At 37.1% G+C, this 15000-nt stretch overlaps 1 protein-coding gene across 5 annotated transcripts in view; it reads right to left on the minus strand.

Annotated features, from left to right (window-relative positions):
* atg7 (ATG7 autophagy related 7 homolog (S. cerevisiae)) overlaps positions 1-15000 on the minus strand; it is an 80406-nt gene that overhangs the window by 37989 nt on the left and 27417 nt on the right. For all 5 annotated transcript variants that reach the window (XR_015502206.1, XR_015502205.1, XM_087273006.1 and 2 more), the window contains exons 14-17: positions 13619-13766; positions 6963-7039; positions 4332-4447; positions 379-454 (exon numbers count right to left, since the gene is read on the minus strand). Coding sequence is in view for 3 of the 5 variants with exons in the window: in XM_087273006.1 (XP_087129132.1) it covers positions 379-454; positions 4332-4447; positions 6963-7039; positions 13619-13766 (417 nt within the window). In the remaining 2 variants the exon portion in view is untranslated. The remainder of the gene's footprint in view (positions 1-378; positions 455-4331; positions 4448-6962; positions 7040-13618; positions 13767-15000) is intronic.

Here is a 15000-nt window from a genome sequence, read left to right on the forward strand (position 1 = left end):
TAAAGCTCTCTATTATATAAAAGAGATTTCGCCACACCGCAGGCAGTGAAGCATTCTGCTGATTGTAGGATTTCAGTGTCCTGGCTATGAAATCACATTAGCTCAAAATCACACACTGCTAAATACCAAACATTAGCATTTGTGCTACTCACTTTAGTGTGTGGACAGATTATTTATCACCAGCATGTGAGATGAGTCCAATGTCCAATCCTATTATACATACAAATAATGATAGAGGAGTGGATTTCATGGCTGATGATGTTTGGATGATGTTTTCCACACAATGCATGAGACGGGAAACACTCACCGGTTCAGCAGGGTAATTATATGAGACAGAAGTGCACTGTTCATTAATAAAAAGAAAAACTCATAACTGACCTGATGAGGGACGAGACCCAGAGAGGTCGGAGGTTCATTCATGCGGTCGTCACTGCTGCTGGCCACTGCATAACCCCTAAACACACACACACACACACATTTGTTTATGTGGTTTACGAGGACCTCAGCCCTTCCACTAATCCCAAGCCTCACTGCAAATCCTGTGGAAAACAGTGCTCAAACAGCCAAATGTAAGGTAAATAGTGTTCAGCTCTGCAGAAAATTACAAATCATTGTTATTTTTTTAGTGTCTGTGCTCTGTTTAAACTTTGCTCGTCTTTTTAAATATATTTTATGCAGACATGCTCCACTATAAAATCACCAAAATCAATCTAAAACTATGAATTATTTACAAGTAGAGCTGTTTAAACCTTTTGGTATATATACACTGTATATACATATACATTCAATGGCCACTTTATTAGGTACACCTTACTATTACTGGGTTGGACCTTCAGAACTGCCTCAATCCTTGGTGGCAGAGATTCAGCAAGCTACTGGAAATATTCCTCAGAGATTTTGCTCCATATTGACATGATAGCATCACACAGTTGCTGCAGATTTGTCGGCTGCACATCCATGATGCCAATCTCCCGTTCCACCACATCCCAAAGCTGCTCTATTGGATTGAGCTCTGGTGACTGTGGAGGCCATTTGAGTACAGTGAACTCATCGTCATGTTCAGCAGTCTGAGATGATTGAGCTTTATGACATGCTGCGTTATCCTGCTGGAAGTAGCCATCAGAAGATGGAGACACTGTGCTCATAAAGGGATGGACATGGTCAGCAGCAATACTCAGGTAGGCTGTGGCGTTGATGCTCAATTGGTACTAATGGACCCAAAGAAAATCCCCCCCACACCATTACACCACCACCACCAGCCTGAACCGCTGATACAAGGCAGGATGATCCATGCTTTCATGCTGTTGAGGCCAAATTGTGAGCCGAGCATCTGAATGTGTCAGCAGAAATGGAGACTCATCAGAGCAGCAACGTTTCTCCAATCTTCTATTGTCCAGTTTTGGTGAGTCTGTGTGAATTGTAGCCTCAGTTTCCTGTTCTTAGCTGACAGGAGCGGCACCCGGTGTGCTCTTCTGCTGCTGTAGCCCATCCGCCTCAAGGTTGGCCGTGTTGTGTGTTCAGAGATGCTCTTCTGCAGAGCTCGGTTGTAACGAGTGCTTATTTGAGTTACTGTTGCCTTTCTATCAGCTGGAACCAGTCTGGCCATTCTCCTCTGACCTCTGTAAAGCCTAAAGATGGTTGTGCGTGAAAATCCCAGCAGATCAGCAGTTTCTGAAATACTCAGAGCAGCCCGTCTTGCAGCAACAACCATGCCACGTTCAAAGTCCCTTAAATCCCCTTTCTCCCTCATTCTGATGCTCACTTTGAACTGCAGCAGATCATCTTGACCATGTCTACATGCCTAAATGCAGTGAGCTGCTGACATGAGTGTTAACAAGCAGTTGGACAGGTGTACCTAATAAAGTGGCCGGTGAGTGTATATGTGTGTCTGTGTATATATATAAACAGTTTTTTTTCCAATATCGTGCAGCCCTATTGTGTGTGGTTTCAGACAGGCTCAGAGTGTTTTCCCAGCATCAGCACACCGGGAGGGCAACCTAACCGCTTTCTGCTGCTGACCTTCACTCATTTTACCAGGTTTGTAGCTTGTAATGTAGTAAAGACATGGTGATGCTTAAAGAGCAAACTCACTTAACAACACAGCAACATATGAACACAGCATATGAAGGCAACACGCTGAACATGCTGTATGTGAAATTATAACGTGCTTATTTTTCTACATTTTATGTTTATTTGTGGTGGTGAATTGCATTATGGGATGTTGATCTCTGCTCTGTCCACTTCTGATGTAGAAAATTCAACTCTACAGTTTAACAAAGTGACTTTCATTGACATTTTAGTAGTTTAAAATAATAATATAATGTGTAATAAATAATATATAGAGAAATAAGTGTGTAAAACAGCAGAAAATATTAGAAAAAGTTTCTGTAGTGTAATATACAACACCAACACACACTACATAGCACTGCAGACTATTACACATGTGCAGAACACACACCTTTACAACTTTTAAAGGTTTAAAGTTGTTGGAAGAAAGATCAAGATCCCACAATGCAACTCCAAATCAGAAATAAATGGGAGAAATTAAAAATAAAAACAGAAAACTGCTAATTTACAGATGTTTTAAGTTAATGGTTTGTTAATACGATGAGTGGTGACCTAAACTGACGTGTACTGTGAGCTCCACGAGACGATGTGCTTTGTGAATTGTCTGACAGCCGAAACCCCCTGCAGTTGTGAAGCTCTTATCTGAAGGCTTTTATCAGCGCTCTGTAACAGCGTAATGCATCAGGACGACACCAGCACGATCTAGGGCACAGATTCAGTCTCTGTCTTGAACAGTAAACATGGATGAAAGCTTTCCATTTTCCTCTCATCCATCTGGAAAAAACGCAGGCTTTCCTCTCTTCAGATATGACATTACTGCTGTTTCCAGGCCTGCGTTTCAGTCAGTCAGAAACAAAGTTAAGATAGCATGAGCTGATTAAAGTGTGACATTTGTGAAGGCAAAAAGTACTGACGATTCTCATCTTTTGAATATTTAAATCGCCCACTAAAGCAGCCAGTCAGAAAGCCCCGCCCTCAAGCTCTCGCTATTGGTTGAGCGCTGCTGTGCACTGTTGCTGATTGGTCAAACTGATTAATGCTAGGTCCCAATTCATCTTCTTATGCTGTGTTCACACCAGATGCAAACAAAGCATCAAGCGCGAGTGATTTACATGTTAAGTCAATGCAAAGACGTGAATAGACATCCTGGGGCGTGATACACGCGAATGAGGCAGGAATGATCCAATTAACGCGAGTTGAAATCGATCAAGTTGGAAAGATCTGAACTTCAGCAGACATTCGTGTCACGTTAACATGATCATATTATGAGCTTTCTCTTGTAGGGCTGTGCTTATGACGTAGCACATTTTGTTAGAGTCCTGGGGGAAATCCTCCTGCCAACACCGGACAACAGTTCATCAAACTGGGCTCAGCTGAGTCAGAGGCACCGCTGAAAGCCTCCATCATCCAGGTATAGTCTCTGGAGACATTGATGAACTCATAGAGCTGGTGCTCCTCTGAGTGGATCTAGTGGACTCAGACACGGCGCCGAACAAGCTGATGGTGTTTTTCAGCCTTCCTAAAGCACAAAATACAGCTATTCTCTCAATAAAACCCATGTTAGCCATTCAGCAATGAAGCTAGGGTCACTGGATGGACAGAAGCCCGGCCCGTCACGCGAATCTATTGTGAAGTGAATTTCACGCCTGAATGAAGTGAGTAAACTCAAAATGTTTATGCGTCTATTTACGCGCGAATAGCGATATTTTTCCACACGTGCCACGTCTGTTGTGAACCCAGCAATCCACTACATCCTATAAGTATGTACTTATTTTGTAAAGATAAAGTATATACTTTTGAGTGTGTAACGGAAGAGTTTGCTAGCTTTAGGGACATACCACTTCATACTTTGTGACATACGACATACTACTTATCAAATAATATTTTGAACATATTAAATACATAAATCTAAAGTAAATGCTGAATATGCCATTAACAGAACTTACATGTTGCACATTTCTATAATATGTCATTTCCTTCCATATTGTGGATACAGCCGCAGATTAATAATGCCCGTCTGCCATGTTTGTAATTTGTACTTTTTACCTGTGTTGTATTTAAGAAACATTATAAATGTTTCCTAAAATAAAATATATTGTGTTCAATTGGGAGAAAAGTTGTTGTTTTTTTTTACCCTAGACCTTTAAAAAGAACGTTTTAGTGCAGGAATTACAATACTATGACTTATTTATCGAGGTTATCATACAGTCAGACACAAACTGTTTAAGCCTGGTGTACACTGTAGTAAATGTTGGTGCTCGTACCCTTCTGGATGCTGCAGTACAGACACCATCAGCTCCACAGCCAGAGCTCCAGCAATCATGGCCAGACCCGGGCGGCTCACTGTACACTGCTGGTCCAGAGTCCGGTCTCTGGTGGACTAACACGAGGAAAAGACATCAATAGACAATCAGGAAATCACCGACTGATGAATTTATAAGTGTGTTTAATTTTGGCTACATGATGAATAAACTACTTGGAAGATGATTCTTACGCTTTTTTGGGGGGGCATCATCAATTTTTTTAACAACAGATGGCGCTCTAGGCTAGTGTTTAACAGCAGGTGATGCTCTAGGCTAGTGTTTAACAGCAGGTGATGCTCTAGGCTAGTGTTTAACAGCAGGCGATGCTCTAGGCTAGTGTTAAACAGCAGACGGCGCTCTAGGCTAGTGTTTAACAGCAGGTGATGCTCTAGGCTAGTGTTAACAGCAGACGACACTCTAGGCTAGTTTTAACAGCAGATGGCGCTCTAGGCTAGTGTTAACAGCAGACAGGCTCTAGGCTATTGTTAACAGCAGATGGCTATCTAAATTAGTTTTAACCCCATGTGACGCTCTAGGCTATTGTTTAACAGCAGATGGCGCTCTAGGTTAGTTTTAACAGTATGTGATGCTCTAGGCTAGTTTTAACAGCAGATGGCGCTCTAGGCCAGTTTTAACAGCATGTGACGCTCTAGGCTAGTTTTGACAACAGATGGCTCTCTAGGCTAGTTTTAACAGCAGATGGTGCTCTAGGATAGTGTTTAACAGCAGATGGCACTCTAGGATAGTGTTTAACAGCAGATGGCGCTCTAGGATAGTGTTTAACAGCAGATGGCGCTCTAGGATAGTGTTTAACAGCAGATGGCGCTCTCGGCTCTTGTTTAAGAGCAGATGGCGCTCTAGGCTAGTGTTTAACCACAGATGGCTCTCTAGGCTAGTTTTAACAGCAGATGGCGCTCTATGCTAGAGTTTAACAGCAGATGGCGCTCTAGGCTAGAATTTAACAGCAGATGGCGCTCTAGGATAGTGTTTAACAGCAGATGGCGCTCTCGGCTATTGTTTAACAGCAGATGGTGCTCTAGGCTAGTGTTTAACAGCAGATGGTTCTCTAGGCTAGTTTTAACACCAGATGGCGCTCTAGGATAGTGTTTAACAGCAGATGGTGCTCTAGGATAGTGTTTAACAGCAGATGGTGCTCTAGGATAGTGTTTAATAGCAGATGGTGCTCTAGGCTAGTGTTTAACAACAGATGGCGCTCTAGGCTAGAGTTTAACAGCAGATGGCGCTCTAGGATAGCGTTTAACAGCAGATGGTGCTCTAGGCTAGAGTTTAACAGCAGATGGCGCTCTAGGCTAGTGTTTAACAGCAGATGGTGCTCTAGGCTAGAGTTTAACAGCAGATGGCGCTCTAGGCTAGTGTTTAACAGAAGATGGTGCTCTAGGCTAGTGTTTAACAGCAGATGGTGCTCTAGGCTAGTTTTAACAGCAGATGGCGCTCTAGGCTACAGTTTAACAGCAGATGGCGCTCTAGGCTAGTGTTTAACAGCAGATGGCGCTCTAGGCTAGTTTTAACAGCAGATGGCGCTCTAGGCTACAGTTTAACAGCAGATGGCGCTCTAGGCTAGTGTTTAACAGCAGATGTTGCTCTAGACTGGTGTTTAACAGCAGATGGTGCTCTGGGCTAGTGTTTAACAGCAGATGGCGCTCTAGGCTAGTGTTTAACAGCAGATGGTGCTCTAGGCTGGTGTTTAACAGCAGATGGTGCTCTAGGCTGGTGTTTAACAGCAGATGGTGCTCTAGGCTAGTGTTTAACAGCAGATGGCGCTCTAGGCTAGTGTTTAACAGCAGATGGCGCTCTAGGCTGGTGTTTAACAGCAGATGGCGCTCTAGGCTAGTGTTTGACAGCAGATGGTGCTCTAGGCTAGTGTTTGACAGCAGATGGTGCTCTAGGCTAGTGTTTAACAGCAGATGGCGCTCTAGGATAGAGTTTAACAGCAGATGGCGCTCTAGGCTAGAGTTTAACAGCAGATGGTGCTCTAGGCTAGAGTTTAACAGCAGATGGTGCTCTAGGCTAGTGTTTAACAGCAGATGGCGCTCTAGGATAGAGTTTAACAGCAGATGGCTCTCTAGGCTAGAGTTTAACAGCAGATGGCGCTCTAGGATAGAGTTTAACAGCAGATGGCGCTCTAGGCTAGAGTTTAACAGCAGATGGTGCTCTAGGCTAGAGTTTAACAGCAGATGGTGCTCTAGGCTAGTGTTTAACAGCAGATGGCGCTCTAGGATAGAGTTTAACAGCAGATGGCGCTCTAGGCTAGAGTTTAACAGCAGATGGCGCTCTAGGATAGAGTTTAACAGCAGATGGCGCTCTAGGCTAGAGTTTAACAGCAGATGGCTCTCTAGGCTAGTGTTTCACAGCAGATTCTGTTACGCAATGCATTCAGAAGGTCTCAGAAAAATTTAACGCATCTATTTATTTTCCCAGTGCTAATAATTTGCCTCTGGATATGATTTCCAGGCGTCCAGTCACTTAAACACATGACTGATCAGTTTCAGCAATATTGATTTCCTAATATAATAAGTGTCCTGAGGAAAATCTGATTTGACCACAGATGTAAAAGTGCTTGATTAAACTCACGTCTCCAGGAGCCACCACATCATTGCAGAAGTAACAGCCGAGACGGTGACCGGGGATGTTGGAGAACAGAGAGGATCCTGGGAATAAACACATACGTCATGTTTACAGCAGAACAACAACAACAAAGCATTAGTTACAACTCATTTACAGCAGATTTACAACATCAGCTCGCACACTTCAGTCCAGTGAATTCTGTCAGGCAGGAAAATTCAGATCTCTGTTACTTAAACTTCACAGTTTTACAGAAAAAGAACTTAAAATTAACTTCAGATGTTTACTTTTTATGTAATTAAACATTTAGAACATAAGCCTACTGAGGACAAAAGATCAGTGTAATTAGCATTATCTGAATTCAGATCTGTCGATGTTTGAGATGGCGAAGGACTTTGTAAAATACACATATTTTAACATGAATAAGGATCAATGACATCTCAAGCCTATAAGAAACATTAAACATATTCAACATTCATCAGATTTCGCTTGAGTGGATCTTATATCACAGAGCATGAAGAGCTAATTGAAGACCACATGATGAAATAAATTGAGCTCATTAATTATGCACAAAAATAGCTGCAAGATAGACATTGTTACGGTGGTGTGGATCAGATCGCATGCACAGATGAAGAGTTATACAGATCTCTTTATTCGTTAAAAATGTTGTATTTTTGCTGAAACCTGTCTGCATTCAGGTGGAGATAAAGCATACACGAAGACAGAATGAGACGGCTTTGTTGTTTGTTTAAAAGCAGATGCTTGGTTCTTTACTTTGATATTTAATATGCTCAAATATTAATTCATAAACATTTATAGTAAGAAAAATCATTACAAACTTAAAAAATGAGCAAGTAATAGCTTTTCTGCAATTTTTTTTTCATTAATATAGACATAACCAGAGATTAATTTGTGCCGGAGCAAGCCGGATCCGGAGCCTCTGAAATCTCACCTCATTTTACCGATCCCCCCCGATTCCCCTCACCCCACACACACACACACACACACACACACACACACACACACACACACACACACACACACACACACACACACACACACACACACACACACACACACACACACACACACACACACACACACACACACACACACACACACACACACACACACACACACCCCGATCTGTTCCGGGACCTCGCAATTCACAATAGAGCACTGCACATAACCTTTTAACAGTATCAAATGGTATTTTGCCAGAATATATTCCTTATTAATTTATTTTATTTACACATTTATTGATATTTTTTCATATATAAATGTATCTACTTTTTATAAATGCAGTGTTCAACAAATATTTAGATTAATATTTTCTACAGGAAGCTTTACAATATTGTATTTGTGCAAATACATTTGATTAGTCAGTACTAAGCCAAATCTGGAGCTAATCTAACAAAATAACTTACAATAACGCTCCAAAAAGAATACACTCAAATTTATATTTTCGTTTTTTTTATTATAACATTAAAAATAAAAAAAGGAGCAAAGATCAAGATATAAAACTGTTAAAGTTTAATTTAATTCTGACATGTTTACTGCTCTAAAATATTATAAATGTTTCTTAAAGTAAAATATATTGTGTTCAAAGGGGAGAAAAGTTGTTGTTGTTTTTCATTTAAATTTTGTAGTTTGTAATTTATTTTTGCAATATTTTGCATGAATTTAAAATGTACCATCTTTCTATTTCTAAAGGTGTTCTGTGACTAAAATATTATTTTAATAAATATTTTAGTTTAATAAATCTGTTTAGTTCAAATGCATGAAAATGCATTGACTATATTTACAAAGAGATGGAGAAAAAAATTCATGTTCAAAATGGGGTGTACTTAATTATGCTGAGCACTGTAATTATATATTTTTATTATTATTTATGTATTTATTTATTTAATTTTTTGACTGACTGACTGACTTTTATTTTATGTAGAGTTAGGGGTAATGTTAAATTAAAAATGACATTATATATATATAAAAATAAATAAATAAATAAATAAATATATATATATATATATATATATATATATATATATATATATATATATATATATATATATATTTATGTGTGTGTGTGTGTGTGTGTGTGTGTGTGTGTGTGTGTGTGTGTGTATATATATGTGTGTGTGTGTGTGTGTGTGTGTGTGTGTGCGTGTGTGTGTGTGTGTGTGTATATACACATACACACACTCACACACACACACACACACACGTATATACATGTATGCACACATATATATACATATATATATATATATATAATGTTTCCCAGTGATGAGTGGCAGCTGGAAGGCCATCCGCATCCGCTGTGTAAAACATATGCTGGATAAGTTAGTGGTTCATTCAACTGTGGTGACCCCTGATTAATTAATAAAGGGACCAAGCCAAAAAGAAAATTAATGAATAAATGAATATTTATATATATAGTGTGTATTCTCTATATATTATCTATATATTCTCTCTTTATAACTTATTTATTTTGACAAAATAATCTGCCATTGGGGTGAGCAGAATACTGTTATTTCAAAGCAAAGACATCTTTATTTTACTTGTCCCACTGGCAGACTATTTAGCTTGTTTTAAGGAAAAACTTGCTTCATTTTGACTCATTATTCCTGAAAACAAGACAATATTGTTACTTGTCTAGAAAACGTGTCTTGATTTAAGAATTTGTAGATATTTTGGACTAGAAACAAGACAGAAGCTCTAAGTAAGGAAGCATTTTCTGCTGTGTACCCCTAAGTAATTGTGAATTTTCCATCAGAGGCACAGATATGAGTCTGAAGGGCAGGCTGATGATCTTTCCTGCATCACACCTGCTCCAAACCCCACAGGAGACACACAGACAGCCCAAACTCCTGCCTTTACAACACAATAGCCAGAAAAAAAGCAGAAAGCAGGGGCTCCATATTCAGCTTCACGCAGGCTTAAAAACAGGCCGATCCTGCTGAGAGACGGCAAGAGCTCAGACACAAAAACTATCAAAATACTGCAGAAGAAAAATGCTGGTTTTTAAGTACTGAAGGCCCGTTCACACCAAGCAGAATTGGGTCAGCTGGTGTTTCTGTGTGGAGTTTGCATGTTCTCCCAGTGTTGGCGTGGGTTTCCTCTGGGTGCAGATTTTTATTATTGCCAAAAACAGTGACGAAGTAACGCCTGATTGAGTCTCTGCTCAACCGACAGACTGACTGAGATCTGGAGAAACAAAGAACTGCAAACAGCAGTCGGCTCCGGGAATAGAAACTTCATTAACTCTCCGCATAGGGAAATTGATTTTGGCCGATTACTTAGAAAGCTCTACAGACAGACTGTTATGAGTTTCCAGCCTGGCTTCCAGTCAATGGAATTGAAGTCAGAATTGTTAGCCCTTCTGAATATTTCTCCCTTAATTTCTGTTTAACGGAGAGAATTTTGTTCAACACATTTCTAAACATAATAGTTTGATAACTCATTTCTAACAACTGATTTATTTTATCCTTGCCATGATGACGGCACATAATACTAGACTAAATAATGATATTCAACAGAGCAATGTTTCACAGTGTTTCCTATAATATGTTTCTTCTTTCTTTTAAATAGCTTGGAACAAAAACCGAAATATCATTAAAATATGTGAAAATAGGTTAATAATGTGTTTTTTAATTGTCTACAGAACAAATCATTGTTGACAAATAACTTGTCTAATTAACCTAGTTAAGCCTCTAAATGTCACTTAAACTGATTACTAGTATCTTGAAAAATATCTAGTCAAATATTAGTTATTAAAACTATTATGTTTAGAAATGTGTCGAAGAACATCTCCATTAAAAACATCAGTTGGGAAATATTGTTTGCTTATTTAGTGCTTTCTTATTAAGTGTTCAACAGAAGAAATAAACTCATTGAATCACTCGAGGGTTAGAAAATGTTGACTATATAGTCAACTGTGCTTTTTACATGACTTGTTCGCATGACAATTTTAAGCACCTTCACATTTTTTTTAGCAATTTAGTATTAAAGAACTCATTTATTGCAACATATTGTGATAAGCATATTGCAATATGCAGTTGGGTTTATTTAAAGGAGACACCATTTATTTAATGTTTCAATATATACAGCTGAAGTCAGAATTATTCGCCCCCCTGGTTTATTTTTTTCCCCTAATTTCAGTTTAACGGAGAGCAGATTTCCTCAACACATTTCTAATCATAATAGTGTTAATAACTCATCTCTAATAACTGATTTATTTTATCTTTGCCATGATGACAGTAAATAATATTAGACTAGATATTCTTCAAGACACTTCTATACAGCTTAAAGTGACATGTAAAGGCTTCACTAGGTTAATTAGGGTAACTAGGCAGGTTAGGGTAATTAGGCAAGTTATTGTATAATGATGGTTTGTTCTGGAGACTATTAGAAAAAAAATAGCTCAAAGGGGCTAATAATTTTGTCCCTTAAATGACTTTTAAAAAATTAAAAACTGCTTTTATTCTAGCCGAAATAAAACAAATAAGACTTTCTCCAGAAAAAAAAATATTATCAGACATACTGTAAACATTTTTTTTTCTCTGTTAAACATCATTTGGGAAATATTGAAAATAAATAAATAAATAAAAATCAAAGGGGGGCTAATAATTCTGACTTCAACTGTATATTTATTGATTGACTTACAGTTCAGGTCCTTAAATATTTGGCCATTGACACAATTATAACATTTTTGGCTCTATACACCAACACAATCTAGGGTATCTACATCTAAATCAGGTGAACACTGTAGGAATTACAACAGTTTGCATTTGTGCCTCCCACTTGTTAAGGGTCCAAAAGTAATTGGACAATTGGCTTCAAACTGTTTCATGGCCAGGTGTGTGTTATTCCCTCATTATCTCATGTACAATGAGCGGAGAAAAGGTCCAGAGTAAAGCTGCGGTCACACTGGGCTTTTCCTCTCATAGACTTCAATTCATACGCACGCGAATACGTTAGACCGAAGCACAGTTCAAGCTTGGTGCACTGCGAAATCGCATCACTTGACTGCGTGAGACCAATCAAGGATCAAAACATGACCTCTCTGGACAGAAATTGAAAACATGGAGCAATCGCTCGCTTTTTAAATGTCTGATAAGCTTGTTTAATCCCGACCCTTTTCGCAGAGCCGTACGACAGAATATCGCATGCTCAAACTCTAATGTGACCGCAGCTTAAATTTCAAGCGTGCTATTTGCATTTGAAATATGTTACAGTCAACTCTCAAGATGAGATCCAAAGAGCTGTCTCTATCAGTCAAGCAAGCCATTATTGGGCTTAAAAAAAACACAACAAACCCAAAGAGAAATTTAGGTGTGGCCAAAACTGTTTGGAACATTCCTAAAAAGAAAGAGTGCACCAGTGAGCTCAGCAACACCAAAACACCCAGAGGACCATGGAAACGACTGAAGAATTCTTTCACTGGTGAAGAAAACACTTAGCCAGATTAAGAACGCTCTCCAGGAGGCAGTTTTGGAAGGGAAAGAAGTGGAATGTTATGCAATGGCCAAGTCAATCACCTGATCTAAATCCAATTGAGCTGCATTTCACTTTCTGAGGACGAAACTCAAGGGAAAATGCCCCAAGAACAAGCAGGAACTGAAGACCTGGAGGCCTGGCAGAGCATCACCAGGGATGACACCCAGCGTCTGCTGATGTCTATGTGTTCTAGACTTCAGGCTGTAAAGAATTTTGCAACCAAGTATTAAAAAGTGAAAGTTTGATTTATGATTATTCTTTCCAATTACTTTTGGACCCTTAACAAGTGGGAGGCACATATGCAAACTGTTGTAAGTACTACAGTGTTCACCTGATTTGGATGTAAATACCCTCAAATTAAAGCCGATAGTCTGCAGATACAATTTTATTTTAAACCGATTGAGTTGGTGCATAGAGCCAAAAATGTTAGAATTGAGTCGATGTCCAAATATTTATGGACGTAACTGTATATACAGTTTTATTTGTGTACAGTACTGTTTACATTTCCCAAGTGCTTTTTGGAGGATCATGGAACCCTCAGTTTTTACACCTCTGATTGGAAAAATGCTAGGAAAAGGTGTTTACAGATGTGTTTAGGTGGGCGTGTCAAGTGGAGAGAAGGAGGGGTTTGCATTAAAAGGGGAGTTTCATTACATGCATAAAACAGTTCATTTGCAAATATTGCTGAAGGGGTTAATAATATTGACCTTAAAATGGCTTTAAAACAACTAAAATCTGCTTTTATTCAAGCTGAAATAAAACAAGACTTTCTCCAGAAGAGCAAATATTAGAGGAAATACAGTGAAAATGCCCCAGCTCCATTTAATACCACTAAAGATATTTTAGTAAATAAAAAAAGCGTTTTAGGGTTTAATGACCCCTTTTTTCCCAGCACATTTTAAAACATGACAGTTTTAATAACTCATTTGCTCCCACAACATGCACATTTTCATTATGCACATATTTCATTTTAATGCACGGCCTCAATTCTCTGAAATCTTCCAGGTTTTTCATGACTTTCTATCTGCAGTCTCTTTGCAACTGTGACGACATCTGACATTTTCCACTTGACATTTACTGTAGGCGTCTGCTGAGTGTTTATATGTTGGTTTTTACAGCGCTCTTCATGTAAACAGCAGTAAAAGCAGTGTAAAAGGCATCTGTACCTGCAGTAACAGTGACGGCCGGTGTGTTGGAAGACGAGGAGCTGGAAGATGCAGACATCGGACTGGACTCTTCAGACTCTTTGGGTTTCTTCAGGCCGTGTCTCATTACCACAAATGTGTCGAATCCCAGAGCAGCGTTTACTATTAACTGCAGAGAAACAATAGCAGACAAATAATGAATGCTCTCTCACTCTTAAAAAGAAAAGAAAAGGTTTACTGATGTTATTTATTTATTTATATTTTGATTCTTTATTTACTTTTTTTATTAAGTCATTTACTGTTTTACCTAATCACTAGTTTAAAGTATTTATTTACTGTTTATTTTTTTATTTACTTCCATATTTAACTATTTTTATTCACTTATTTATATTTTTTTATGTTTTATTTATTTACTTCTGTATTTATCTACTTATAATTTATTTACTTTACTTTTTTTTCTTATTTACTTATTTATTTGTTATTTATCTACTTATTTATTTTATTTAACTTAAATTTATTTTATATTTACTTACATATTGAACTAGTTCTTTATTTCATAATTTAAAAAAAATATTTACTTAAATCACTTGTTTATTTATTTTTATTTTTTATTTATTTACATGCTTATTCACTTATTTTTTATTTATTCACTTTTTAGTTTTTTTAATTTCTTACATATTTATTTACTTATTTGCTTGTTTATTTGTAATTATTTACTTGCATATCTTTTTATTCATTTACTTATTTATTTATATTTTTATATTTATGCATATTTACTTATTTTTTTATTTTTTTATTTATTTACTTGATCATTTACTTATTTATTTATATATTTACTTAATCGTTTACTTATTTACTTTATCACTTATTTACCTATTTATTTGTATAATTTATTTACTTATTTGTTATTTATCTACTTATTTGTTTTTATTTACTTGCATATTTAACTATTTCTTTATTTCATTATTTTTTTTTAAATATTTACTTAACCACTTGTTCACTTATTTTTATTTTTGATTAATTTACTTGCTTATTTACTTATTTCTTATTTATTAACTTTTTTTTTACGTTCTTATATATTTACTTATTTATTTATTTATTTATTTACTTATTTTTATTTATTTACTTACATATTTGTTTTTTATTCATTTACTTATTCATTTGTTTATATTTTTATTTACTTACATATTTCCCTATTTATTTACTTATTTACCTAATCATTTACTTATTTATTTTTTTTATTTATTTACATATTTACTTAATCATTTACTTATTTATGTTTATTTATTTATTTACCTATTAATTTTTTATTATTCACTTATTTACATAATTACTTATTTACTTATTAAATCACTTAACTAAAACATAACTACAAAACTTGGACTTGTACTCATATCGCAGAA

The sequence above is a fragment of the Danio rerio genome, chromosome 11, assembly GCF_052040795.2.
Source record: "Danio rerio strain M-AB ecotype USA chromosome 11, GRCz13ab, whole genome shotgun sequence".
Taxonomy (NCBI): domain Eukaryota; kingdom Metazoa; phylum Chordata; class Actinopteri; order Cypriniformes; family Danionidae; genus Danio; species Danio rerio.